The 27,239-nt window shown below is 45.6% G+C and overlaps 1 protein-coding gene across 1 annotated transcript in view; it reads right to left on the bottom strand.

Moving 5' to 3' along the window:
* Positions 1-796: 796 nt before the first annotated feature.
* Positions 797-27,239, bottom strand: part of LOC115116689 (protein capicua homolog) — a 66,586-nt gene continuing 40,143 nt past the window's right edge. Inside the window, 20 exon segments of the mRNA XM_065007750.1 lie at positions 797-2,856; positions 4,281-4,457; positions 6,075-6,209; positions 6,412-6,563; positions 7,054-7,211; positions 7,400-7,719; positions 7,820-8,356; positions 9,284-9,395; positions 9,398-9,473; positions 10,517-10,677; positions 10,904-11,043; positions 11,141-12,092; positions 12,248-12,345; positions 12,691-12,829; positions 12,983-13,161; positions 13,355-13,493; positions 13,611-13,793; positions 13,959-14,067; positions 24,059-24,221; positions 24,390-24,539. Coding sequence (XP_064863822.1) covers positions 2,588-2,856; positions 4,281-4,457; positions 6,075-6,209; positions 6,412-6,563; positions 7,054-7,211; positions 7,400-7,719; positions 7,820-8,356; positions 9,284-9,395; positions 9,398-9,473; positions 10,517-10,677; positions 10,904-11,043; positions 11,141-12,092; positions 12,248-12,345; positions 12,691-12,829; positions 12,983-13,161; positions 13,355-13,493; positions 13,611-13,793; positions 13,959-14,067; positions 24,059-24,221; positions 24,390-24,539 — 4,349 coding nt within the window. The 3' untranslated portion in view covers positions 797-2,587.

Below are 27,239 nucleotides of genomic sequence, written 5' to 3'. Positions count from 1 at the left end.
CCCACCAACTGGGGAGCCATCCCCAGCTAATCAGAATGCATTTTTACACACAAAAGGGCTTTATTACAGACAGAGATACTTTTGTTTCATCAGCTATCCGGGTGGCTGGTCTCAGACGATCCCCCAGGTGAATAAGCCAGATGTGGAGGTCCTGGGATGGCATGGTTACACGTGGTCTGTGGTTGTGAGGCCGGTTAGTCATACTGCCAAATTCTCTAAAACAAAGTTGGAAGTGGCTTATAGTAGAGAAATGAACATTCAATTCTCAGGCAACAGCTGGTGGTGGACATTCGTAGTCAGCATGCCGATTGCGCTCTCCCTCAACTTGAGACATCTGTGGCATTGTGTTCTGTGACACAACTGCACATGAGTGGACTTTTATTGTCCCCAGCTCAAGCTGCACCTGTAATGATTATGCTGTTTAATCAGCTTTTTGATATGCCACATCTGTCAGGTGGATGGATTATCTTGGCAGAGGAGAAATGTAAACAAATATGTGCACAAAATGAGAGAAATCTAAGCTTTTTTTGCATATGGAACATTTCTGGGATATTTTATTTCAGCTCATGTAACCAACACTTTACATGTTGCATTTATATTTTTGTTCAGTATAGTTGGACAATAATAACTAATCAATAACAGATGGTTCAGCTGTGTGGTACATTAAAAACGAGTGAAAAAAAGTTAACTTGAACAACTTGAACATCTATCTATACTGAAAGATAGATAAACTTATATTATTCATAAATGTATATATTGCATACTGTATCTCAGTAAAACAAGGAGTAAACACATGTTAATATTCATATTTATTATTCATTTGTACATTTTTGGAGTTTGACCTTGTGTAATGGCGTCTTTTAAAAGTCAATACAAGTCAGTTACACATTGTTCCTCATCAATATTATAGCAAGTCTTCTGACTCTACAGTAAATAATATGTACAACACAACCAAGTCTTGCACAAAGACAACCAATATTATACCCTACCACTCTATACTGCCCTGCCCCCTCCAGGCTCATCTCCTCCCACCCCCAAAAAGGCCTGGAGAGAACAGTAAGGGAGGATGAACGGAAGGAAAAGAGGTGGAAGGAGGAGGCTATAGAATCAAACCTTACTGGCAGGGGAGTGAGAGAGAGCGGTATACAGGGTTGTCCAAAAACATACTTATTACACTTAAATGAATACAAATGTCAACCCTCTTCTCTTTGTTATCCCTCATTGAAATGAATAAAAATATTTGTCACCCCAGGTCCTTGCTGGGGCGAAGTGAGGGTGTTGAAAGGGAAGACAAAGAGAGGGAAAGAGGCACAGGTGAGGACCATCTCTCTCACAGGTCCTATCCCATTTCCCCTCAAATAAGAACAGGCTGAGAGAGACAATCTAATGACATTGATACCAGCCCGTAGCAAGGATCAGGTCCACTATAACAATGAGAGGAGTAATATTAGTGACAGTAATAAAATAACAACATAATGAACTGCAACGTTACCTGTGTTTGATTAAAAAAAACACGTTTGTTGTCTTTAAAATAAAAAGTTAGATAATAAAACTGCTTGGCATTAGAAGTAATAGGCCTGTCAGCCTGACGTCCTCTGGGTTCTCAACTGAAGTCTACAAATAGATAAAACATGGTTGCAGTGACAGTGAGAAATGTAGAGCCATGATGTGCCCATCGACTCATTCTCCCCGCCTCCTTCCCTCATGGCGAGCGAATCAGACTAGCAGGAACGCTTGGTGCATCTTTACTGGCATCTTCTGTAGCCAATCATGGGAAGTGAGGGCGAGGTCCTAAACTCTCTCCAGTCCCCCTCACAGACCTGTCCTGAAGTTATGCTTCTATGATTCAAAGTAGAGAAAAATCTAACAATAAAACAAGGATCCTTCTGATCCCTCACCATCCAATGGCATCATCTCAAGCCAGTGGGGACCCAGCCCCCTAATGTCCAGCAGAAACAAATGAGTCAATGGGAGAATTAAGAGCCAAGACCCTCTTCACCAGCCAATTAACTGATCTTACTTCCCAAGCCCTCCATTTTCAAAAACAACAAAGTGAGTCCGGTTAGAGTCAGATAAATGACCTTCAAACAGTCCCACTACGTGATATGTTATTCAGTCTGAAAGATGGGCCCTGCTCCAAGGCAATGGGTAACAGCTGGAGAGTTGTTATTGTATAGTCTATAGTCCACTGGCATCAATGGAAGCTTACAGGGATAATATTCATATTACGAACAAAGTGCTAATTCAAGTGTGGGTATTGGAGTTTGGGTTCATCAGCTGTGTGTCTGTCTGCCTGTCTGTGTGTGTGGCATTTTAAATGTCATTTTTTTTGGAGAGGGGGAATTACACTTTTAAAAAAATCCCCTTTTAAGTTTTAAACAATCCCACATTTTGCAAACACACACACACACATCCTCTTTCTTTGTCTCTTCCACTTGCTCTTTCTGACCTGGCTCTCTGGAGAAAGAGAGAGAAGACAGGTCCAGATATGCACACAGACAGAGGGGTGTAGCTTCAACAAAATTAAGAGGCGGGATTTGGGGAACTGGTCCATCGCTGATTGGTCAATCCAGCCTGTCAGCATCCTTCATCTAGAAGACTCCTGCAAATCTCTCAGCTCCTCTGGACTACCCTCCCTCTCTCGATCCACCTCCTCTCCCAATGGCTCCGCCCCTCCTCCTGTCCCTTCCCCTGATTGGGCGCCAGACGGTCCGGGGAGCGAGGAAGCCTCGTTGGTCTCAGAGGGGACGGCAGTCTGCATGATCTTCTGTCGGACCTCCCTGATCTTCAGCTGCAGACACACCTTGGTGGGGAAGATGTCTGAGTAGCGTGCCTGGAAGGCTGCCGTGGCCTGGGCTGTAGAGAGGACAGGAGAAGGAGGAAGACAGAGAGGAAGTGTTGATTATTGTTGTTTGACTAGTGGGGAGGACTTTGTGTGTGCACATGTATACACTCTGTAAATGAGAGTAGGGCCTATGTACAGTACCAGTCAAAAGTTTGGACACCTCATAACAGGTTTTTATTTTAATTTAATTTTTTACTATTTTCTACATTGTAGAGTAGTGAAGACATCAAAACTATGAAATAACACATATGGAGTCATGCAGTAACCAAAAATGTGTAGGGGTGGTATATAGAAGATCAAATAAGCAAAGAGAAACGACCGTCCATCATTACTTTAAGACATGAAGGTCAGTCAATCTGGAAAATTTCAAGAACAGTCGTGCAGTCGTAAAAACCATCAAGCTTTATGATGAAACTGGCTCTCATGAGGACCGCCACAGGAATGGAAGACCCAGAGTTACCTCTGCTGCAGAGGCTAAGTTCATTAGAGTTACCAGCCTCAGAAATTGCAGGCCAAATAAATGCTTCGGAGTTCAAGTAACATACACATCTCAACATCAACTGTTCAGAGGAGACTGTGTGAATCAGGCCTTCATGGTCGAATTGCTGCAAAGAAACCACAACTTAAGGACACCAATAAGAAGAAGAGACTTGCTTGGGCCAAGAAACACGAGCAATGGACATTAGACAGGAGGAAATCTGTCCTTTGGCTCCAACCGCTGTGTCTTTGTGAGACGCAGAGTAGGTGAACGGATGATCTCAGCATGTGTGGTTCCCACCGTGAAGCATGGAGGAGGTTTGATGGTGCATTGCTGGTGACACTGGCAGTGATTTATTTAGAATTCAAGGCAGGCACACTTAACCAGCATGGCTACCACAGCATTCTGCAGCGATACGCCATCCCATCTGGTTAATGATTAGTGGGACTATCATTTGTTTTTCAACAGGACAATGACCCAACACACCTCCAGGCTGTGTAAGGGCTATATGAACAAGAAGGTGAGTGATGGAGTGCTGCATCAGATGACCTGGCCTCCACAATCACCTGACTTCAAACCAATTGAGATGGTTTGGGATGAGTTGGACCGCAGAGTGAAGGAAAAGCAGCCAACAAGTGCTCAGCATTTGTGGGAGCTCCTTCAAGACTGTTGGAAAAGCATTCCAGGTGAAGCTGGTTGAGAGAATGTCAAGAGTGTGCAAAGCTGTCATCAAGGCAAATGGTTTCTATTTGAAGAATCTATTTTGATTTGTTTAACACTTTTTTGATTACTATTTGATTCCATACGTGTAATTTCATAGTTTTGATGTCTTCACTATTATTCTACAATGTATAAAATAGTAAAAATAAAGAAAAACCCTTGAATGAGTAGGTATGTCCAAACCTTTGACTGGTACTGTATATAAAAATCTATATACAAGCGTGTGTCTGTACTGACCTGAGGGGAAGAAGCCATGCTCCTGGAAGAGCTGCATGACGAGGGCTCGTCTCTGGTCCAGTGTGCGTCTCAGAGAGGAGTAGGGCACCTTGTCAAACTCCAGCTCCCCCAGGATGTCCTCTCCTTCAGCTCCTGTCCCTGTCCCGGACCCTGGAGGGGGACACACAGACGGGGGGGCTGACAAACACACACACTGGTTAGCATTTTATATAAAACATTTGTGTAAACATGGAAAATATATTTTAGGATTTGGGAGAGCAGTTTTAGCAGTTAAATATACAGTGCAATTGGAAAGTATTCAGACTTCTAGACTTTTTCCAGTTGTTGCATTAGTCTTATTCTAAAATTGATTACATTGTTTTTATCCCTCATCAATCTACACGCAATACTCCATAATGACAAAGCAAAAACTGTTTTTTTTTTAGAAATGTTTGCAAATTTAAATATCACATATACATAAGTATTCAGACCCTTTACTCAGCACTTTGTTGAAACACCTTTGGCAGCGATTACAGTCTTGAGTCTTCTTGGGTATGACGCTACAAGCTTGGCACACCTGTATTTGGGGAGTTTTTCCTATTCCCCTCAAGCTGTCAGGTTGGATGGGGAGCGTTGCTCCACAGCCATTTTCAGGTCTCTCCAGAGATGTCTGATTGAGTTCAAGTCCGGGCTCTGGCTGGGCCACTCAAGGACATTCAGAGACTTGCCCCGAAGCCACTCCTGCATTGTCTTGGCTGTATGCTTAGTGCCGTTGTCCTGTTGGAAGGTGAACCGTCGCCCAAGTCTGAGGTCCTGAGTGCACTGGAGTAGGTTTTCATCAAGGATCTCTCGGTTCTTTGCCTCGATTCTGACGAGTCTCCCAGTTCCTGCTGCTTAAAACATCCCCACAGCATGATGTTGCCACCACCATGCTTCACTGTAGGGATGGTGCCAAGTTTCCTCCAGACGTGACACTTGGCATTCCCTATCTGGTCTGAGAGTCTTTAGGTGTTTTTTTGGCAAACTCCAAGTGGGCGGTCATGTGCCTTTTACTGAGGAGTGGCTTCCGTCTGGCCACTCTACCATAAAGGTCTGATTGGTGGAGTGCTGCAGAGATGGTTGTCCTTCTGGAAGGTTCTCCCATCTCCATAGAGGAACTATGAAGCTCTGTCAGAGTGACCATCAGGTTCTTGGTCACCTCCCTGACCAAGGGCCTTCTTCCCTGATTGCTCAGTTTGGCTGTGTGGCCAGCTCTAGGAAGAGTGTTGGTGGTTCCAAACGTCTTCCATTTAAGAATGATGGAGGCCACTGTGTTCTTGGGGACCTTCAATGCTGCAGACATTTTTTGGCACCCTTCCCCAGATCTGTGCCCCGACACAATCCTGTCTCTGATCTCTAAGGACAATTCCTTCGACCTCATGGCTTGGTTTTTGTCCTGACATGCACTGTCAACTGTGGGACCTTATATAGACAGGTGTGTGCCTTTCCAGATCATGTCCAATCAATTTAAATTTACCACAGGTGGACTCCAATGTAGTTGTAGAAACATCTCAAGGATGATCAATGGAAACAGGACGCACCTCAAAGCAAAGGGTCTGAAAACTTATGTAAATACTAATCTGAAAACCTGTTTTCGCCTTGTCATTCTGAGGTATTGTGTATAGATTGCTGAAAAAAAGTATACATTTCATAAATGTTAGAATAAAGCTGTAACGTAACAAAATGTGGAAAAGGTCAAGTGGTCTGAATACTTTCCGAAGGCACTATACATGAATAAACCTTACAATGAGGGTGTGAGCATGTCTGTGTTTCTACCTGGTCGGTCGAAGGTGAAGACGTCTCCCTCACACTTGGCGGCGCTCTTGGGTGTGCTGGGCTCCGAGCTGCAGCTGGAGCGCCGTCTACTCTTCCTCTTAGGAGACACGGGGTCCTCTGTTGACGAGTCCAGGTCTGGACAGAAGAGGGGATGAGAGACATACATATATATACATACATATACATATTCCACACACACGATTAGCAGATGCCTCTACTTCAGTGGGGCACACCGTAGCAAAATGTTTTGCAACATAAAATGTCGATCTCAGTTGTCTGTCTCCCTCTTTCCTTCAGTCCTCTCTACCTCCTCTCTCTCTCTCTCTCTCTCTCCTACCTGTGGAGTTCTTCCTCTTGCGGCGGTAGCTGCCCAGAATGGCGCGGGGGGAGGTGGCCAGACTCTGCAGGGTGGGGGAGGGCAGCACCTCCTCTGGCCTGAACTCTGGTAGCTGAGCAAAACGCTCCTCAAAATACACCTCTGACAACACCCTGAGAGAAAGAGGGGGATGCAGGGAGAGAAAGGAGAGAAACACATGAGTAAGGTACCTGAACCCTTTGAAGTGTCAGGATGACTCAGGGATTCTCACTAACAAACATATTTTATAAATTGATAGATGGCGTGTCTATACTCAGGGATACTCACTAACAAACATATTTTATAAATTGATAGATGGTGTGTCTATACTCAGGGATACTCACTAACAAACATATTTTATAAATTGATAGATGGTGTGTCTATACTCAGGGTAACTCACTAACAAACATATTTTATAAATTGATAGATGGCGTGTCTATACTCAGGGTAACTCACTAACAAACATATTTTATAAATTGATAGATGGTGTGTCTATACTCAGGGATTCTCACTAACAAACATATTTTATAAATTGATAGATGGCGTGTCTATACTCAGGGATTCTCACTAACAAACATATTTTATAAATTGATAGATGGTGTGTCTATACTCAGGGTAACTCACTTGTCCACAGAGTCAAAGGTCCTTTTGAGTGGCGGGGGGCGGGCCTTCACCTTCTTGGGAGGAGGGGCGTCTTTGTCGCTCTGGGGAGGTGGCAGGGCAGGGTCTGTACCCAAGGGAGGGGGCAGGGGTGAGGAGGGGACGGAGTCCTTCCACCCTGACTGTATGGGGCAGAGAGGAGAACCAGTTTAATAATACAGTATGCTGGGAGGGTTTAGTTTAGGGACACAGGGTGTAAAATCAGAAATGCATCTAATTTTCTATGAATGTGATCTTATTTGCATTCTCTGATTATTGAGAAGAAAAACCAAAACAATCCATTAGGTCAATCTCTCCATCTCTCTCTCACCTCGTTGCTGGCCTCTGTGCTGCGTGTGTCAGTGTTGTCCCCAGGGCAGTGTCCCTCAGGGAGTCTGTCAGAGGGGGGCTCCTCAGCAGCGTGTGTGTTTTGGGAGGGGGACGCCGACTTCCCAGGATGCTCCAGCTCAAAGGAAAAACGACTGTTTGCTCCAGTGCTCTCTCTTTCCCTCTCTCGGTTCTTCTCCCTCTCCTTTCCTCGGCCTCCTCCCTCGTAGCTGCCCACCGGGATGTTGGCAACAGTGGCTTTGATTTTCTGAGGGGTTCTCACCGGGAGCTGGGGGAGTTTGGGGGTGCCTGGTGCACTGCCTGCTGAAATAATATATATATATATTTTATGTTACCTCATATACTTGCATTTGTTAAGCATTAGATCTTTGTTCGAAAAACAAGGCGGGTGCCTTAGACTTACTGGAAGTGTGAGAGGGCAGGGGGGGGCTGCAGGGCCTCAGTGACAATGAGGAGCCACTTGGGGGCGCCACTAAGCTGCTGCTCTTATTGAAGGTCTGGGCTTGCCTCGCCGTCTGTCTGTCCGCTTGCGTGAGGGATGACCTGTCCGTCTGTCCGTACGCCTGTAGCTCAGGCTGCGTCTCCGCTGGTCTGTCTGCCGCTTTCTCTGACTGAGAGTGAGACATTCTGTCTGTGGGTCTCTCCCCTGCTTGCCTGTCTGTTTGTCTGTCCGACTGGAGCTGGATGTGAGTGTGTGTGGTGGGGGTGGCAGGGGCGAATGTGTGTTTGGGCAGGATGTGAGTGGACAGACTGGAGGAGCTGGAGACTGTGTACACCATGTTGGGCGGCACGGCTGATATGGAGACCACCCCGGTTGCCATGGTGATGTTGGTAGGAGGGTAGATGGCGGTGATTATCTGTCCCACTGAAGCAGAGGCTGGGCCAGAGGGGAGGGAGGGGCAGGTAGGGGACTGGACTGGGGGCTGAAGGGGAGGCTGACCTGGAGAGAGAGAAATAGTTAACACCCTTCAATGGCCAGAGTGTACAGCCAGAGTGTACAGCCAGAGTGTGATAAAAGGTTTTGCTCCTCAAAACTGAGGGGAGATTTCTTGTTGCTACTGATGCAGTTCACAGTGACCTTAAAAGTACAATATAGTTAAGTTTGAATGTCACATGCACATGTACAGTCAAATGATTTTCTAACCAGCTCTAACCCCAACACTACAGTAATCAATAATAATGTAACACTAAAAATAACAAGGTAGAACTGAAACACACCAGATAGAGAAATAAGAAGAATATGATAAAGTAAGCAAGCAAAATTAGGTTGGAGCTTGCAAAACGGCAACCATCCAGTATCCATCTTATTCTAGATGTCCTTCGGGTGGATGCACTGACCTGTAAAGCCCTTTTATGCCTGAGCCAAACCCATGTCCTACCCAGGCCTGATTCGGCCCGAAACCTGAAATAACTTCCTCCATTAATACATCCATTAGCTGCTCCTCTCAGTCTGTCACTCACTCCGTAAGCGCTTGTCACTCTGCATGCACTCTGCTCATGGAGGCTCTGGGTCTGTGAGTATCCATAGTAACGGCTTTGCTTGGGCTGCTCTGCTCAATGACGAGACATGAGAGACTCTATACTACCACGAAATTCAAGGGACATTCTTATTTTCTGTTAAATAATCTCTCCTGCTTTATATTGAACGAGGTTGAAGCATTTCTGACACCATGTTATGATCTGAGTCAGACATGACTGTACTTCGCAGCAGAACACGAGCAAATGGCTCAGCTTCAAAATGTTAGTGATCAATTTAGTGATACAGGAGCCCTGCCCGTACCTTAGTTATTGATGAGGGCCCTACCCGGCCCTAACCTGATGTATAATGTCAGGGCCCTTCAGGCTCGGGTAGCAGAGCTCTACTGACCTGTGATGAGGGGTTGGACTAGGTTCTGTCCAGGGGGAGCTATGGCTGTAAAGCCCAGCGTTGCTAGGGGCGACGGAACATATGCAGATCCAGGGGTGGGCTGGGCCTGCTGGGGGAGGAGGAGCCTGTTGTTGTGGAGACCAGAGGCAGAGGAGAGGGGACTCCTGGCGTGGACTGGACATAGGTGATCCTGTGAGAGAGAAAAAAAGAGGAGAGAAGAGAGGGAAAGGAAAGAGAGAGAGAGATGGGGGAGGAAAGGGAGAGAGAGAGAGAGAGAGGAGAGGAAGGGAAAGAGAGGAGAGGAAGGGAAAGAGGAGAGGGAAAGAGAGGAAGGGAAAGAGAGGAAAGAGAGCAAAGAGAGGAAAGAGAGCAAAGAGAGGAAAGGAAAGAGGGGGGAGAGAGAGAGAGGAGAGGAAAGGGAGGAGAGGAAATAGAGGAAAGGGAGGAGAGGAAATAGAGGAAAGGGAGGAGAGGAAATAGAGGAAAGGGAGGAGAGGAAATAGAGGAAAGGGAGGAGAGGAAATAGAGGAAAGGGAGGAGAGGAAATAGAGGAAAGGGAGGAGAGGAAATAGAGGAAAGGGAGGAGAGGAAATAGAGGAAAGGGAGGAGAGGAAATAGAGGGAAGGGAAAGAGAGGAGAGGAAGGGAAAGAGAGGAGAAAGAGAGGGGAAAGAGGGGGAGGAGAAAGGAAAGAGGGGGAGGAGAAAGGAAAGAGAAGAGAGAGGAGAGAGGGAGGAGGGGAAAGAGAGGAGAGGAAAGAGAGGAGAGGAAAGAGAGGAGAGAGCAAAGAGAGCAAAGAGAGGAAAGAGCAAAGATGAAAGAGCAAAGAGAGGAAAGAGAGGACAGTTAAGGTGAACAGGGAAAGAGTGAAAGTGTGTATGAGTGGGAGAGAAGATGAAAAGGGCAGTGAAGGCGGAAAGAAAAAAAAATAGGAAAATAGAACATGAACAATAATGAAAGGAGGAGAGAGGAGAGAAATGGTGCAGTGGGTGTCAGTGGGTGACTGAACAGTAGAGGAAACAGTAGATGAGTGTGTCTGTGTGGTGGAGCTGAGAGGCAGTGAGGGGGCGGCAGGCACTGCAGAGGAAGAGGCAGCCTGGGCCAGCAACAGAGCAGAATGACTAACACACAACACAAGAGCTGCACTTCTTCCAAAACCATTGTGTTATGTATTATGGTAGGGCAGCAGCGCTAATAGTGCACTGTTAGATTGAGTTGGTCTGTATCCTCCTACCTGGTTGGTGGGGGCGGCAGCAGCACAGTCTGAGATGGGGCAGAACCTTGGTGCAACACTGTGGCCGTTCCCAAGGTAACGGGAAAAGGGCTCCCAGGATGCCCTGCCCCGCCTTGCTGGAGCTGGGATTGGACAACAGGCATGGGAGCGATCTGGAAGATCTATCAGAGAGAAAAAGAGATGGAGAAAGAGTGAGAAGATGGATATCTGTGTATTTAGTCATTCACCTGGGGTAACTACAAGTGTAATGACTTAGTCTTTGTAATCATAGAATAATCTAAGTAAGAATGGTCATGTTGGAGCTCTGACAGCCCTGGGATACAGAATAAACCTGCTGAAATCTCAATGTCTTGGTTTGGCTGTCATCACCATGGTAACACTGCTTACCTTGCTTCCTGCTTGAGCTCCATTCTGGACAGGAAGAGGTGGAGCCACGAGGGGGTACTGTTGGGCAGGGGCGGGTGCCGTCCTCACTGTTGCCATGGGAAGCAGCATCTTGCCCTGTAGGACTGGGGACTGGGATTGCACTAAAGAGTGAAAGAGAGAGGAAAATATGGATAAGGTTAAGCCTTTTTTGAAAACTCTCCACACAGTTTTGGTGTACGATTCTCTCCACCCCCTCACCTCTGGCTCCCGGGCTGACCACTCCCACGGCTGGGCTGGAGGCGTATCCCATCAGCGAGCCCGGCCCCACCTGCTTCCCATTGGCTATGGACATGTGGGTGGACGGAGCTGTGGGCAGGTTGAAGATACTGTTCGGCAGGTTGTGCAGTTGAGGGGAGGGGCTCTTGGGATTGGAGCTGGCTGATAGGGTGGGCAGGATGTATTGGACCTGTGTGATGGCTTTGCCCCCGGGGGATGCCAGAGATGACGAGGAGAGGAACTGGGGCAGGGAGAGGGGCAGGGGGCCGTTGGTGTGGTTGTGTGTGGGGGCAGAGACAGGGGCGGTGGGGGGCAGCTGGTGGTGGGAGGACGGATGGGGGGAGGGACTGATGAGCTGGACGGTGGACTGGCTGTGCCCCGGGAACACCAAGCTGGTCACCAGCCCCCCTGGACCCGCCCCTGCACCTATGGGATTGGGTGAGGATGAGGAGTAGTACCCAGGCCCTCCGCTTCCTACTCCGGATCCAATCAGAAGCTGCGCTTGCTGCGATGGGAGGGACCTCCTGTCTGGTGGGTGAGGAATGGATGAAGCTGCTCCGTCTCGGGGTTTACTAGCGATGGGGACTGGCGTGCTCACGACCGGACGAACCACGTTGGTCACCACTGTAGAGGCCACTCTGACAGCCCCCAACCCGAGGAGAGGAGACAGGCCAAGGGGGGCAAGGGCAGAAGGAACTGGGCCTCCGGGGCTGGAGATGACAGAGTGGCCTGAGGAGGACAGGGAAAGAGAGAGGGATGCCACTCCTCCTCCATCACCACCTCCTCCCTCTATTCCTCTCTTTCTCCTGCGGTCTGAGAGCCCCCCTCCTTTCTCCTCGTCGTAGCGTTTGGAAGGGTAGGAGGAGAGAGAGACGGAGCGTCCGTGGGGGGTGGGCTGGGAGGAGGAAGAGCAGATCACTGGAGCAAAGACACGCTGCAGAGACAAAGAGAAACAACTAAATGTCTGTAGCAGGGTGAAAAGCAGGACTAAAACATGTTCCACTTCTCTAAATAATGGTACTATATCAACAACATGATCAGTCAGACAACTGTAACTCAATCTAGCCTTGATAAAGGAAGAGACTTTACCTTGCGATCGCTCTCGTTCCCAGAGGCGTTGTCACTGTCGCTGTCTGTCACTCTCTCCTTACACTTCAGGTCTATGGAGCTGGCAGGGTACGGGTCCTCTGTAGGGGGGAGTGAGGGTACTCATGGTTTATGTGCATAAACACCCATTTCTAACTTCCTCTGCCAGTATATTGTACACGTAATATGCTTGTCTGGGAATTGTTCGTGTGTAATTTCCTGCGACCAGATAGACCTTTATTGTCCCTGAAGGGCAATTGAATTGAATTTCTGAGTTATTTCTCAAACTGTCCAATTAAGATTATGTCATTATGGGAAAAGAACTACTAGTAGTACTGTGTTTCCCAGCAGTGTAATAACCTGAATTTCACGTGTTTACAGGGGCTTACTCCAAAATAAGCTTATAACTGTTGTTGAGATGATGTCACAGCAGTTCAGTTTCTCACCGATGACATCGTCGTCTCCCTCCTCTTCACAGATGACCATGCGTTCCTCGTCACTGGTCATGTCCTCACTGACCCCCCTCTGAGACCGGGACAGGGTCTGGGCGCGCCCCGAAAACTGGCCACCACCATCCCCACACATCTGAGAGAGGAAGAGGAGGAGGAAGCCAGATATAAAACAACAAAGTGATGGATGAGAGGGACGAGTCAAAATTGACACACTAAACTAAGAAACCTGTTTATCATTTAAGTAAAGTGGCTGTAGTGGAAACAACATTATGTAGCATGGCCTTACCTGTGACAGTTCAGCCAGGGCCTGTGTGTTGCCCCTGTCACTCCTCTCCAGGCTGTGCACGGCACTCTGGGAGAAGGCTCGGGGGCGGGGTAGCTGACCTACATGCCCCTCCCCTGGATTCCGCTCAGACACACCCAGCAGGCCAGGCCCCACCCCTTTCAGCTCCACACCATGGGGCTCTGAGAGAGAGAAAGTAAGTGGGAGAGTGAGACAGTGGTGCATAGCAAGAGGAAAGAGAGAGCTAGATAGATATTCAATGATAAAGTTTTAATGATGACAGAGCTCAGAAGAAACCTTCGCAATCAAATAAACATCCCTCTTCCTTTCTGTTATCTCTTATTTGGGTGTTTTGAGCAGCAGTGTGTGACTCACCGGTCGTCTCAGACATACTCCTTTCTCTAATGTCTTTGCCCCCCGGCCCCGGGAGCCCTCGGCCATCAGAACTAGACTTCTTCCTGTCTTTGTTGCACCACTTCCAGTCTGGGTGGGCCTTAAAGTGGGCCTCCTTCACCTGAGAAAGAGGGAGAGAGAGAGATAGAGGATGAGCAAACAAAATACATTCATTTTTTTGGCTGCTTAGTCAAGTCAGACTAAACCATTGCACTAAATTGGTGTGTGTGTGTAACACCTGGAAGGCGAGGTCGTGATATTTCTGCTTCTCTTTGGGCCCCAGGGCATACCACCACTCGCCCAGGATCTTGCTAACCGTGCGGTTGTCCTGGTTGGGGTGCCTCTGGTGCACCAGCGCTCGATGACGCTTACTGAAGATCATGAACGCGTTCATCGGCCGCCTGATGTGGTCCTTCTCCCTCTGAGAGAGAGGAAAGAATGATTAGATGAGAGGGTGAGAGAAAGCCAGAGCGCCTTGCCAGGGATGCTCCTCTTTTAACAATGTGATTAAATGAGGAATGGAATGTATGACGAGGTAAGAGATGAATTGACAAAATAAGTGAGCGAGAGACAGGGGAGAGGTTACCTTGCCAGGGCTGCTCTTGTCCCCATCTTTAGGCAGGGCGCTGAGGGACTGAGTGCGTCTCTTCACAGGAGTCACCGACAAGGGCTCAGGAAGAACACTGGGAAAGAACCTAAGAGACAGACATAATATATATATAGATATATATATACACATATACATGCACACAGTTGAAGTCGGAAGTTTACATACACTTAGGTTGGAGTCATTAAAACTCGTTTTTCAACCACTCCACAAATTTCTTGTGAACAAACTATAAAAATGGCAAGTCGGTTAGGACATCTACTTTGTGTAAGAAAAAAGTAATTTTCCCAACAATTGTTTACTGACAGATTATTTAACTTATAATTCACTGTATCACAATGCCAGTGGGTCAGAAGTTTACATACACTAAGTTGACTGTGCCTTTTAAACAGCTTGGAAAAACCTTGTGGGCAGAACTGTAAAAGTGTGTGCGAGCAAGGAGGCCTACAAAACCTGACTCAGTTACACCAGCTCTGTCAGGAGGAATGGGCCAAAATTCACCCAACTTATTGTGGGAAGCTTGTGGAAGGCTACCTGAAACATTTGAAGTTAAACAATTTAAAGGCAATGCTACCAAATACCAATTGAGTGTATGTAAACTTCTGACCTACTGGGAATGTGATGAAAGAAATAAAAGCTGAAATAAATCATTCTATCTACTATTATTCTGACATTTCACATTCTTAAAATAAATTGATGATCCTAACTGACCTAAGACAGGGAATTTTTACTACGATTAAATGTCAGGAATTGTGAAAAACTGAGTTTAAATGCATTTGGCTAAGGTGTATGTAAACTTCCGACTTCAACTGTATGTACACACACACAGGTGGGTGAGAGATAAATATATCTCACCCACCATCATACCTCTGCAAACATGGAACATAAAAAAAAGAGACAAAAACAACTCTAAGGAGAGAGATTTGCATAAAACTGTCACTCTTTCACACACACACACACACACACACACACACACACAAAGAGCAGGAAAAGTGTCTCATCTCCCCAGAGAGTTCAGTGGATTCAGCAGACAGCTCATAACAGTCAATGGACAGCAGCAGCCTGGCCCCTGCCATTCTTTTCAGTTATTTTTGATGCTTTTTTGTCAAACACCGGATAGGTGCAGGGAAATGTTTTATTTTACAATAAGGGTAAAGGTTTAGTGCCTTGCTCAAGGGCACATCGACAAATCTTTCACCTTATCGGCTCGGGTATTCAAACCAGCAACGTTTTGGTTACTGGCCCAACACTAACCGCTACGCTACCTGCCACCCTGTATATTCATTTAGCTTATATTCATATAGCCATTCATATGGCTAGTAATAAAGCACAGAGATGGATGCTTTTGTTCCTCACCTCGTTGTTCATATAACATGCTGCTCTACATGTAGAAAACGTAAGTGGACGCGTGGAGCCACTCACTCTACTAGGCCTGTCCCTGCACAAAAATTATCTTGGCCGACCGAAAGTAGTCTGTTCTTTCGATCAATCAACTGGTATCAATTTTTAAACGTGTATATAAAATCAACTATATGCATTGAGATTGTCTGATGCTTGACGTGGATGTTGATTCAGAGGGGTTGGGTTAAATGTGGAAGACACATTTAAGTTGAATGCATTCAGTTGTACAACTGACTTGGTATCCTCCTTTCCCTTTAAGCACAATATTTGAATAAATATGACAGATCAAGATAACCAGAAGAAGAAATAAATTAACCTGACCCGACCATGCTCCTCCAGCTCCTGCCAAACATCCCATTTACCACACGAGCCTGCCATGTGTTTACAGGCAGATGCAACACTGCGACTTTAAATCATTAGAACACATTCACCAAAAACCCTAAAAATACCCCTGGAATGGATTTCTGCAAATATATAAACACCACAGGAGTCCTCTTACATTTGGGAACTTTACAGTCCTATTGATCAAACAACCATGAAAAGGTAGGCTCTCTCTTCCTTAGTTATACACATAACAACAACAATATCATCAACTAATGCTAGCCATAGCAAGATGAGCTAAAATCTAACAAAGTAACATTTCAGGTAGTTTGCTGTTAAAACTGCACTTTAAACGATGCGTAATTGTAGCCTCCTCGACCTTCTGCAGCTTGCCTACCAATGCATGCTTGTCCCAACCAAGCACCCAAGCTAACTGGCTAAAGTTGGCTAGCTTGCTAGTTAACTACTTTCAGACACAAATGAGGGAACACCTCACTGACTATTTTACTCGCACTAGCAGAACTGATTAGGTTGTTTACGTTCGTGACTAACTATTACCTTTCCCCCCCCCTATGTTTACTAATATATTCAGCGGGTGTTACTCATTCATAAATTCATCAGTTGTTCTGCGCTCTGGCACACTCAGACGAGAGTACTCTGAAATCAGAGTAGATCGCCAGAGTGAATTTGCAAACGAAAGAGATATGCAAACAGTCGTTCAAGATACCTGCGTCTCTAGCTGTGAAAAGCCACCGAAAAACGATGAGGAGAAAAAGTCAGTCACCCACTCCTCTAATGGCATGACGTCCTCCTAGCAGCTAGCTAAGGTTAGGCTCCGTGTTTTTAGATTGCTACATAAATATACAGTAGCCTATTAGCCACAGTATGACTGACTTGTGATCATTACCCTTGCTAGTTTGATTGTATTGACATATCAGCCTTAGTTACATTTGTCAGTTTTTGTCCAGAATATTGAGTCATTGAAACTGAAACAGTGCTTCCCGAATGGAGGCAGCAAACTTTGTATTGCTGAATTATATTAATCATGCAATGAACTGCATCCATCTGTTCTGCCAACAATGCCTTAGTGTATGTCATGGAACGTTGAGTCAAATATAAAACATTTAATTTTTAAAATTATTTTTATAAAAACCTTGTAAAGTTGGTTTTGTAGCATAAACTGGGAATTTGATATTTTTGACTGATATTATGATTGTGTGTTTGTTTCATATCGGCAAAGTAGTTAAAATGTTGTCAGTTCCACTTTAAACTTCAGGTCACCAATTACTTTGTGTGCTAAACGTGAAATGCTTTTTTCAATGGGAGGTAATAGTTGTACATTTCCATTGGGAAATGCTTAATGGTTGTGTTTTGTATTGTTATGATTGGGACCTACTGGCTTATTATGTCAGAGTTTATGGACAGCTTATCCTTTAACCTCATGCTGTCTTTCCATCTGCCCTATGTAGTTGTCCTGGAGAAGTTGGTCAATTCTAATTTTGCCAAAAAGTTCCCAAACAGGCCGCCCAGAGAAGGAAAGGCACCAACAGCAAGCTAGCTAGCTAAATTTCCATGAAAGTTTAATAATTTCGACCTGTCACCAAATGAATATAGTTGGTTCAGAGTTTGTTTTGATAATTCAACCTGCGTGTCCTGATCACGTCTAGTGTGGATGGACAAAATCGACATGGTTGCGATGGCACACGCGGATGCACGCGCCCGGTCTGGTCAGCATGTAAGTCCACAACAACGCTTAAACCACATCTATCTGATTGGGTGGGCTCCCTAGTGGGTGGGCCTCTGTCCACCCAGGCACATCCATGTCTGCGCCCCTGACGCAAACAGTGCATGATGACAATCGCGCATTACAAATAGCCTACTAACCAACTCTTCTGACTAAACTTTTTAAATACCTGGTATGCATATCCTTTGTTGCCTAAGTCAGCATTTACTGGTAGATATCGTACGTTGAAACTTCTTTCCTACCCTACCAGCTACCGATGTCATTCTTCTCGGAGCTGTTCCATGACAAAACCATTTGAAAGCTACACACTCTTACTGTCTGCAGATGATATTCCATTGAAACTAGGCTGTGTGCATGTGAATATATTTCACTTGCTTTGCAATTTTGTAGGCTACTTTGTGAATGATTTCTCTATTGTACTTCATAATTGATAAGTCATATACCTTCACTACACTACTTTGATACGCATCAGCAGGGATTAAGTTAGTATACGCAAAGCCCACTGGGGAAAAAAGTGAGTATACATCTTAAACTGTACCTGCGTATACCCTACGCTACACCACTGGCCCTTTCTAACCTGTCACACACTGAAGACCTATAGGTTCACCACTGTACTAACCTGTCACACACTGAAGACCTATAGGTTCACCACTGTACTAACCTGTCACACACTGAAGGCCTGTAGGTTCACCACTGTACTAACCTGTCACACACTGAAGACCTATAGGTTCACCACTGTACTAACCTGTCACACTGAAGACCTATAGGTTCACCACTGTACTAACCTGCCACACACTGAAGGCCTATAGGTTCACCACTGTACTAACCTGCCACACACTGAAGGCCTATAGGTTTGCCACTGTCACACACTGAAGACCTATAGGTTCACCACTGTACTGACCTGTCACATACTGAAGACCTATAGGTTCACCACTGTACTAACCTGTCACACACTGAAGACCTATAGGTTCACCACTGTACTAACCTGCCACACACTGAAGACCTATAGGTTTGCCACTGTACTAACCTGCCACACACTGAAGACCTATAGGTTTGCCACTGTACTAACCTGTCACACACTGAAGACCTATAGGTTCACCACTGTACTAACCTGTCACACACTGAAGGTCCAATAGGTTCACCACTGTACTAACCTGTCACATACTGAAGACCTATAGGTTCACCACTGTACTAACCAGTCACACACTGAAGACCTATAGGTTCACCAGTCACACACTGAAGACCTATAGGTTCACCACTGTACTAACCTGTCACACACTGAAGATCTATAGGTTCACCACTGTACTAACCTGCCACACACTGAAGGCCTATAGGTTCACCACTGTACTAACCTGTCACACACTGAAGACCTATAGGTTTGCCACTGTACTAACCTGCCACACACTGAAGGCCTATAGGTTCACCACTGTACTAACCTGCCACACACTGAAGGCCTATAGGTTTGCCACTGTCACACACTGAAGACCTATAGGTTCACCACTGTACTAACCTGTCACACACTGAAGACCTATAGGTTCACCACTGTACTAACCTGTCACACACTGAAGACCTATAGGTTTGCCACTGTACTAACCTGTCACACACTGAAGACCTATAGGTTCACCACTGTACTAACCTGCCACACACTGAAGGCCTATAGGTTCACCACTGTACTAACCTGCCACACACTGAAGGCCTATAGGTTTGCCACTGTCACACACTGAAGACCTATAGGTTCACCACTGTACTAACCTGTCACACACTGAAGACCTATAGGTTCACCACTGTACTAACCTGTCACACACTGAAGACCTATAGGTTTGCCACTGTACTAACCTGTCACACACTGAAGACCTATAGGTTCACCACTGTACTAACCTGTCACACACTGAAGGTCCAATAGGTTCACCACTGTACTAACCTGTCACACACTGAAGACCTATAGGTTCACCAGTCACACACTGAAGACCTATAGGTTCACCACTGTACTAACCTGTCACACACTGAAGACCTATAGGTTTGCCACTGTACTAACCTGCCACACACTGAAGACCTATAGGTTCACCACTGTACTAACCTGTCACACACTGAAGGCCTGTAGGTTCACCACTGTACTAACCTGCCACACACTGAAGGCCTATAGGTTTGCCACTGTCACACACTGAAGACCTATAGGTTCACCACTGTACTGACCTGTCACATACTGAAGACCTATAGGTTCACCACTGTACTAACCTGTCACACACTGAAGACCTATAGGTTCACCACTGTACTAACCTGTCACACACTGAAGACCTATAGGTTTGCCACTGTACTAACCTGTCACACACTGAAGACCTATAGGTTCACCACTGTACTAACCTGTCACACACTGAAGGTCCAATAGGTTCACCACTGTACTAACCTGTCACACACTGAAGACCTATAGGTTCACCAGTCACACACTGAAGACCTATAGGTTCACCACTGTACTAACCTGTCACACACTGAAGACCTATAGGTTTGCCACTGTACTAACCTGCCACACACTGAAGGCCTATAGGTTCACCACTGTACTAACCTGTCACACACTGAAGGCCTATAGGTTTGCCACTGTACTAACCTGTCACACACTGAAGGCCTATAGGTTCACCACTGTACTAACCTGTCACACACTGAAGGCCTATAGGTTTGCCACTGTACTAACCTGCCACACACTGAAGGCCTATAGGTTCACCACTGTACTAACCTGCCACACACTGAAGGCCTATAGGTTTGCCACTGTCACACACTGAAGGCCTATAGGTTCACCACTGTACTAACCTGCCACACACTGAAGGCCTATAGGTTTGCCACTGTACTAACCTGTCACACACTGAAGGCCTATAGGTTTGCCACTGTCACACACTGAAGGCCTATAGGTTCACCACTGTACTAACCTGTCACACACTGAAGGCCTATAGGTTTGCCACTGTCACACCCTGAAGACCTATAGGTTCACCACTGTACTGACCTGTCACATACTGAAGACCTATAGGTTCACCACTGTACTAACCTGTCACACACTGAAGACCTATAGGTTCACCACTGTACTAACCTGTCACACACTGAAGACCTATAGGTTTGCCACTGTACTAACCTGTCACACACTGAAGACCTATAGGTTCACCACTGTACTAACCTGTCACACACTGAAGGTCCAATAGGTTCACCACTGTACTAACCTGTCACACACTGAAGACCTATAGGTTCACCAGTCACACACTGAAGACCTATAGGTTCACCACTGTACTAACCTGTCACACACTGAAGACCTATAGGTTTGCCACTGCACTAACCTGCCACACACTGAAGGCCTATAGGTTCACCACTGTACTAACCTGTCACACACTGAAGGCCTATAGGTTTGCCACTGTACTAACCTGTCACACACTGAAGGCCTATAGGTTCACCACTGTACTAACCTGTCACACACTGAAGGCCTATAGGTTCACCACTGTACTAACCTGCCACACACTGAAGACCTATAGGTTTGCCACTGTCACACACTGAAGACCTATAGGTTTGCCACTGTCACACACTGAAGACCTATAGGTTTGCCACTGTCACACACTGAAGACCTATAGGTTTGCCACTGTCACACACTGAAGACCTATAGGTTTGCCACTGTCACACACTGAAGACCTATAGGTTTGCCACTGTCACACACTGAAGACCTATAGGTTCACCACTGTACTAACCTGTCACACACTGAAGACCTATAGGTTTGCCACTGTACTAACCTGTCACACACTGAAGGCCTATAGGTTCACCACTGTACTAACCTGTCACACACTGAAGGCCTATAGGTTTGCCACTGTCACACACTGAAGGCCTATAGGTTCACCACTGTACTAACCTGCCACACACTGAAGGCCTATAGGTTTGCCACTGTACTAACCTGTCACACACTGAAGGCCTATAGGTTTGCCACTGTCACACACTGAAGGCCTATAGGTTCACCACTGTACTAACCTGTCACACACTGAAGGCCTATAGGTTTGCCACTGTACTAACCTGTCACACACTGAAGGCCTATAGGTTTGCCACTGTACTAACCTGTCACACACTGAAGGCCTATAGGTTTGCCACTGTACTAACCTGCCACACACTGAAGGCCTATAGGTTTGCCACTGTACTAACCTGTCACACACTGAAGGCCTATAGGTTCGCCACTGTACTAACCTGTCACACACTGAAGACCTATAGGTTCACCACTGTACTAACCTGTCACACACTGAAGACCTATAGGTTCGCCACTGTACTAACCTGTCACACACTGAAGGCCTATAGGTTTGCCACTGTACTAACCTGTCACACACTGAAGGCCTATAGGTTTGCCACTGTACTAACCTGTCACACACTGAAGACCTATAGGTTCACCACTGTACTAACCTGTCACACACTGAAGACCTATAGGTTTGCCACTGTACTAACCTGCCACACACTGAAGGCCTATAGGTTTGCCACTGTACTAACCTGTCACACACTGAAGGCCTATAGGTTTGCCACTGTACTAACCTGTCACACACTGAAGGCCTATAGGTTCGCCACTGTACTAACCTGCCACACACTGAAGACCTATAGGTTCGCCACTGTACTAACCTGTCACACACTGAAGGCCTATAGGTTTGCCACTGTACTAACCTGTCACACACTGAAGGCCTATAGGTTTGCCACTGTACTAACCTGTCACACACTGAAGGCCTATAGGTTCACCACTGTACTAACCTGTCACACACTGAAGACCTATAGGTTTGCCACTGTACTAACCTGTCACACACTGAAGGCCTATAGGTTTGCCACTGTACTAACCTGTCACACACTGAAGACCTATAGGTTTGCCACTGTACTAACCTGTCACACACTGAAGGTCCAATAGGTTCACCACTGTACTAACCTGTCACACACTGAAGACCTATAGGTTCACAAAGGTACTAACCAGTCACACACTGAAGACCTATAGGTTCACCACTGTACCAACCTGTTACACACTGAAGACCTATAGGTTTGCCACTGTACTAACCTGCCACACACTGAAGGCCTATAGGTTCACCACTGTACTAACCTGTCACACACTGAAGGCCTATAGGTTTGCCACTGTACTAACCTGTCACACACTGAAGGCCTATAGGTTCACCACTGTACTAACCTGTCACACACTGAAGGCCTATAGGTTTGCCACTGTACTAACCTGCCACACACTGAAGGCCTATAGGTTCACCACTGTACTAACCTGCCACACACTGAAGGCCTATAGGTTTGCCACTGTACTAACCTGTCACACACTGAAGGCCTATAGGTTTGCCACTGTCACACACTGAAGGCCTATAGGTTCACCACTGTACTAACCTGTCACACACTGAAGGCCTATAGGTTCACCACTGTACTAACCTGTCACACACTGAAGGCCTATAGGTTTGCCACTGTACTAACCTGTCACACACTGAAGGCCTATAGGTTCACCACTGTACTAACCTGTCACACACTGAAGGCCTATAGGTTTGCCACTGTACTAACCTGCCACACACTGAAGGCCTATAGGTTCACCACTGTACTAACCTGCCACACACTGAAGGCCTATAGGTTCACCACTGTACTAACCTGTCACACACTGAAGACCTATAGGTTTGCCACTGTACTAACCTGTCACACACTGAAGGCCTATAGGTTTGCCACTGTACTAACCTGTCACACACTGAAGACCTATAGGTTCACCACTGTACTAACCTGTCACACACTGAAGGCCTATAGGTTTGCCACTGCGCAAAAATATGGTCTATAATTGACAAAACTCGTAAATGGAATGAAATAAACCAAAACTTGTTTCGCACAAGTTTAGTGTAGGTAGTGTAGGCTAACAATGTGTCCACTCTGACAATGAGAACAGTAAAAGACTGGATTAACAATATATTAAATGCAATAACAAAAATGACCGTAACCAAAAAACATTATGGATTAGATATTATAGGAATTAATGGTAAATTTACTACCGGTGATATATGTAATGGGGAATTGATAGACACTAACAATCACACACAAACAATTCTCACAATGAAGTTATGAAATAATGTAAGTGCACAAATTGCAGGAGAGAGACGTGCATTATGCATCCTAACACACTCCCCTTCCTCTTGGACTGTGCCACCCTCCGCAATGGATTAGTTCACTGAGATGGGTGCAAATCAGACAAGTATCTCGTGTTTAATAAATAAATATATACAGTACCAGTCAAAAGTTGACACACCTAATCATTCAAGGGTTTTTCTTTATTTGACTGTTTTCTACATTGTAGAATAATAATGAAGACATCACAACTATGAAATAACACATGTGGAATCATGTAGTAACCAAAAAAAGTAGCCACCCTTTGCCCTGACAGCTTTGCACACTCTTGTCTTACAATGTATAAAATAGTAAAAATAAAGAAAAACCCTGAAATGAGTAAGTGTGTCCAAAATTTGACTGGTACTGTATATATTTTCTACTGCTCAACTAAAAATAATATCGGTTGACCAACAGCCAAACAATCGACTATTTGGGGTCAGCCCTAGTGTCCACACACGTCTATGCAGTCACGCACGCACACACTTACGGGTCATCCACATCACTCTCAGTCTCACTGTCTGGCCTCTCTCTTTCGGCCTCCCTCTCCGGGGCCAGGTCGTCCGTGGAGGGAGTCAGCCGTGTTGTGGGTCTTCTCTCTAGGGAGGGGCCCTCGTTGGCCTCCTGTAGCAGCACTGCACCCCCCTGAGACTCTGAGAAAGACAGGAAAAGGGGGTATTTTCGCAATGATTCAAATCTCTGATAATTATCTGGTAATACCAATGTTTGTGTTACGTAATTCATTATGTTTCAAGTGTTTGAAATCATGGTAGAAATGGTAATCTTGCTGGGATTTGGGTCGAATTTCATCCACAACCTACCTGTTTTCAGACTGGCAGCTTGGGGGTGATTGATTGGTTGTTGGCCCTCACCAGACTGAGTAGAGGCATCTGACTGGGTTGGTGCCAGGAAAGGGACCAATGAATGCCAGGGAAACACAGGAACTGACCGGGGTTCCACGTTGGTCCAGACTGCAAAAAAAATACAAAGAAATGGTTAGGCCTACTCCTTTTATTCAGTGTAATCCAGTCAATTAATATTATTTTTGAGCAACAGTTTATGGACTCACAATATGTCCAGACAATACACTCCTCATAGTAAACTAGCTCAAACATATTTTTTCTAAAATCTCAACTTCCGATAAACAATCTCAACTTTCATGTAAACAAGATTCTATTTCCAGATTTTGGGAACATATTGTTGTTAGCCTGTACACATGCTAATAGTTTATTTGTGACAATATGAACACTTTTCTAGTATGGCCAAGAAGTGACCAACAAAGGCCCATCTTCCCAGAACCAGTGGCCCACTGGCTTAACCAATTAGCCTCAGGTATATACTCATGGCTGTTGCTGCTCCCCATATGGGACACCTCTGGAAACTCACCAGCGGGTAGCTGATCAATCAGCCGTGAGAAAGACCTGTATATCTCACTGCAAATTCATACTGCTACAATATTCAAAATGGTGCTGGAGACAAATATGAAAAACACACAGAAGTAGTAAATGACCATGACTGACCAAACATGCTCAGTCCTTGACGGAGGTATTGAGGGGTCTCTGATGAATACATGGTTGAAAAGAGTCCTTTATGGTGTTTTTCCAAAAACGAGTCTCAATTTAAAAGGGTCCTTGAAAGCGTCCCTTTACAACGTCAGATAAAAATCCATGTTTTGAAAAATTAAATCAGTGATCCAAGATCGTATAGTGGATGGCAACAGTGCTCGATAGTGCCTGCATCTGACGCTTATCTTCAGATTGCGGTCATCACGCACAACTTTCACTGCAATAGTCGCACTGCTATTATGATTTATCCGGTGGCGTACTGATATATCTGTAAATGTTGATTTCGGATTAAAATGAAGTCCCATGCGTATCCGTCAACAACATGAGACCAGCTCACGCTTTCATCTTTTCAGAATGCCGCATTCTCTGCGAGCAGCCTATTTGTTCACGCGCATTGACGATAACAATTACATTTCCCCAGTGCAGAACATGAAATACGGGGAATAACACAATGTCAAATGGATTGCCAACTAGTCAGTAGTCACAAGTTGCAACAGGATACAGAAGATACGACAATACGTTAAATATAGTCGGAAAAGTCTGTGTTCCTCTTGGTCTAATAACCCCTGATGCACCCTCGCCTGTTTGTTTACATTACTGGAGTGCTGCGGTCACGAATAGGTTAACTAGGCCTCACCCTCAGCCACGGAGTAAATTGGCACATCAGTCCGAGACATACGCTATCCTCGCGACCATGTTCAACTTGTCTCTACACGTACTCGCTTCAGTCTAGCAGTGTACAAATGGTGCGAAATGCAAAAAAATACATGTTTAGGGCAGAAACGGAGTATTCGATGTATTGCATGTAGTCGACCAATAATGTCTGACAGCTAGCTTGGACGACACTAACATTAATTGCTAGCAGTGGATAGCAAGCTGGCTAGCTAACTACGTGCATTAGCCATCTGGCTAGCTAGTTGTTATGCAAATGCTCAAAATGACAAAGCTATCAAATTCATAATCCTGCTAGATTTGTTTATTGAAGGGATTTGTATCTGTCTGAATATCAATCAAATGCGTATGCATCGGACCGTGTGTAAAGTTATACACAACTTCTAGTTAGCTGAATTAACACAGGCTAGCAGCAGCTATTTGCCATCCATAAACTCGTGCAGGCTATGCTCAGCAACATCATGCTTTAACTTTGGATGTTCTTGCTGAAGTTTGGAGGACAAGTGACAACCCCAATTGTTTATTTTATGTTACCTCTCCACCACATACGGGGTTTATTGCCGTCTACATTGACGCAAGTAGCACTGCAATTGTCGGTCAAAGTAACCTTTTCTACTTCAAAATACAGCCGACAGGTTCAACACGAGAAGGCAACCCCAGCCTCAAGTGCACCGGTCCAAATAACACCGTACCCCCCGTAACGCCCCTGGCCCTGCACCCGCAGAACAGAAAGCAGTCAAAGAAACGCAATTGTTGTCCTCATGTCACTACCCTTCCTTTACACAACATATGTCTGTTACTATTGTTTTTCTTCACACCATGAAACCACTTAAATTATTTGAGGAACAATGACTGCTGCGTGCTAGATCTATAAGATGGTAGCTAAATTGACAAAAAAAAACCTGTCTGAATACACCTGCATTTTTTTTACCCCCAAAACCGTTAGCCACCTGCCTGTTTAGCCGTATGGTTACTGTCAGCATCCAACATTGATATTCTATTGCTTTGGCACCAACTCATATTAAAAATGTAAAGTAACGTGAAATCGTATTCACCATCAATTAACTTTCTACCACACAAGGCGGATCATATGCAGGTGTGCGTAAAACTGGTCATCCATCTCCCATATCACACTGGCTCTCCAGTTGTTGATTAAATCCAATATACCAGTTTTGGGATTTTCTTTAAGGCTAGCCACCAATGCACTACCCCCACTAACGTTAATATTTTTTTAAACACCACCGTGGCCTCAGTCGGCTCCCACACACACCCCTGCCTCGTATCTATCAACGTCTCAAAAAGGTAATCGACTGAAAATATAGTTGCCAGAAGTATTTCACTCCAACGCTGTCAAGAGCAGCGGCGACGATGATAACTCGGACCTCGGACCCCAATGACAGAAAGTGGGGCGAGACCACAGCACTGTTCTGTGTT

Source organism: Oncorhynchus nerka, linkage group LG3 (assembly GCF_034236695.1).
Source record: "Oncorhynchus nerka isolate Pitt River linkage group LG3, Oner_Uvic_2.0, whole genome shotgun sequence".
Taxonomy (NCBI): domain Eukaryota; kingdom Metazoa; phylum Chordata; class Actinopteri; order Salmoniformes; family Salmonidae; genus Oncorhynchus; species Oncorhynchus nerka.
This window is presented reverse-complemented; position numbering and strand designations above follow the sequence as displayed.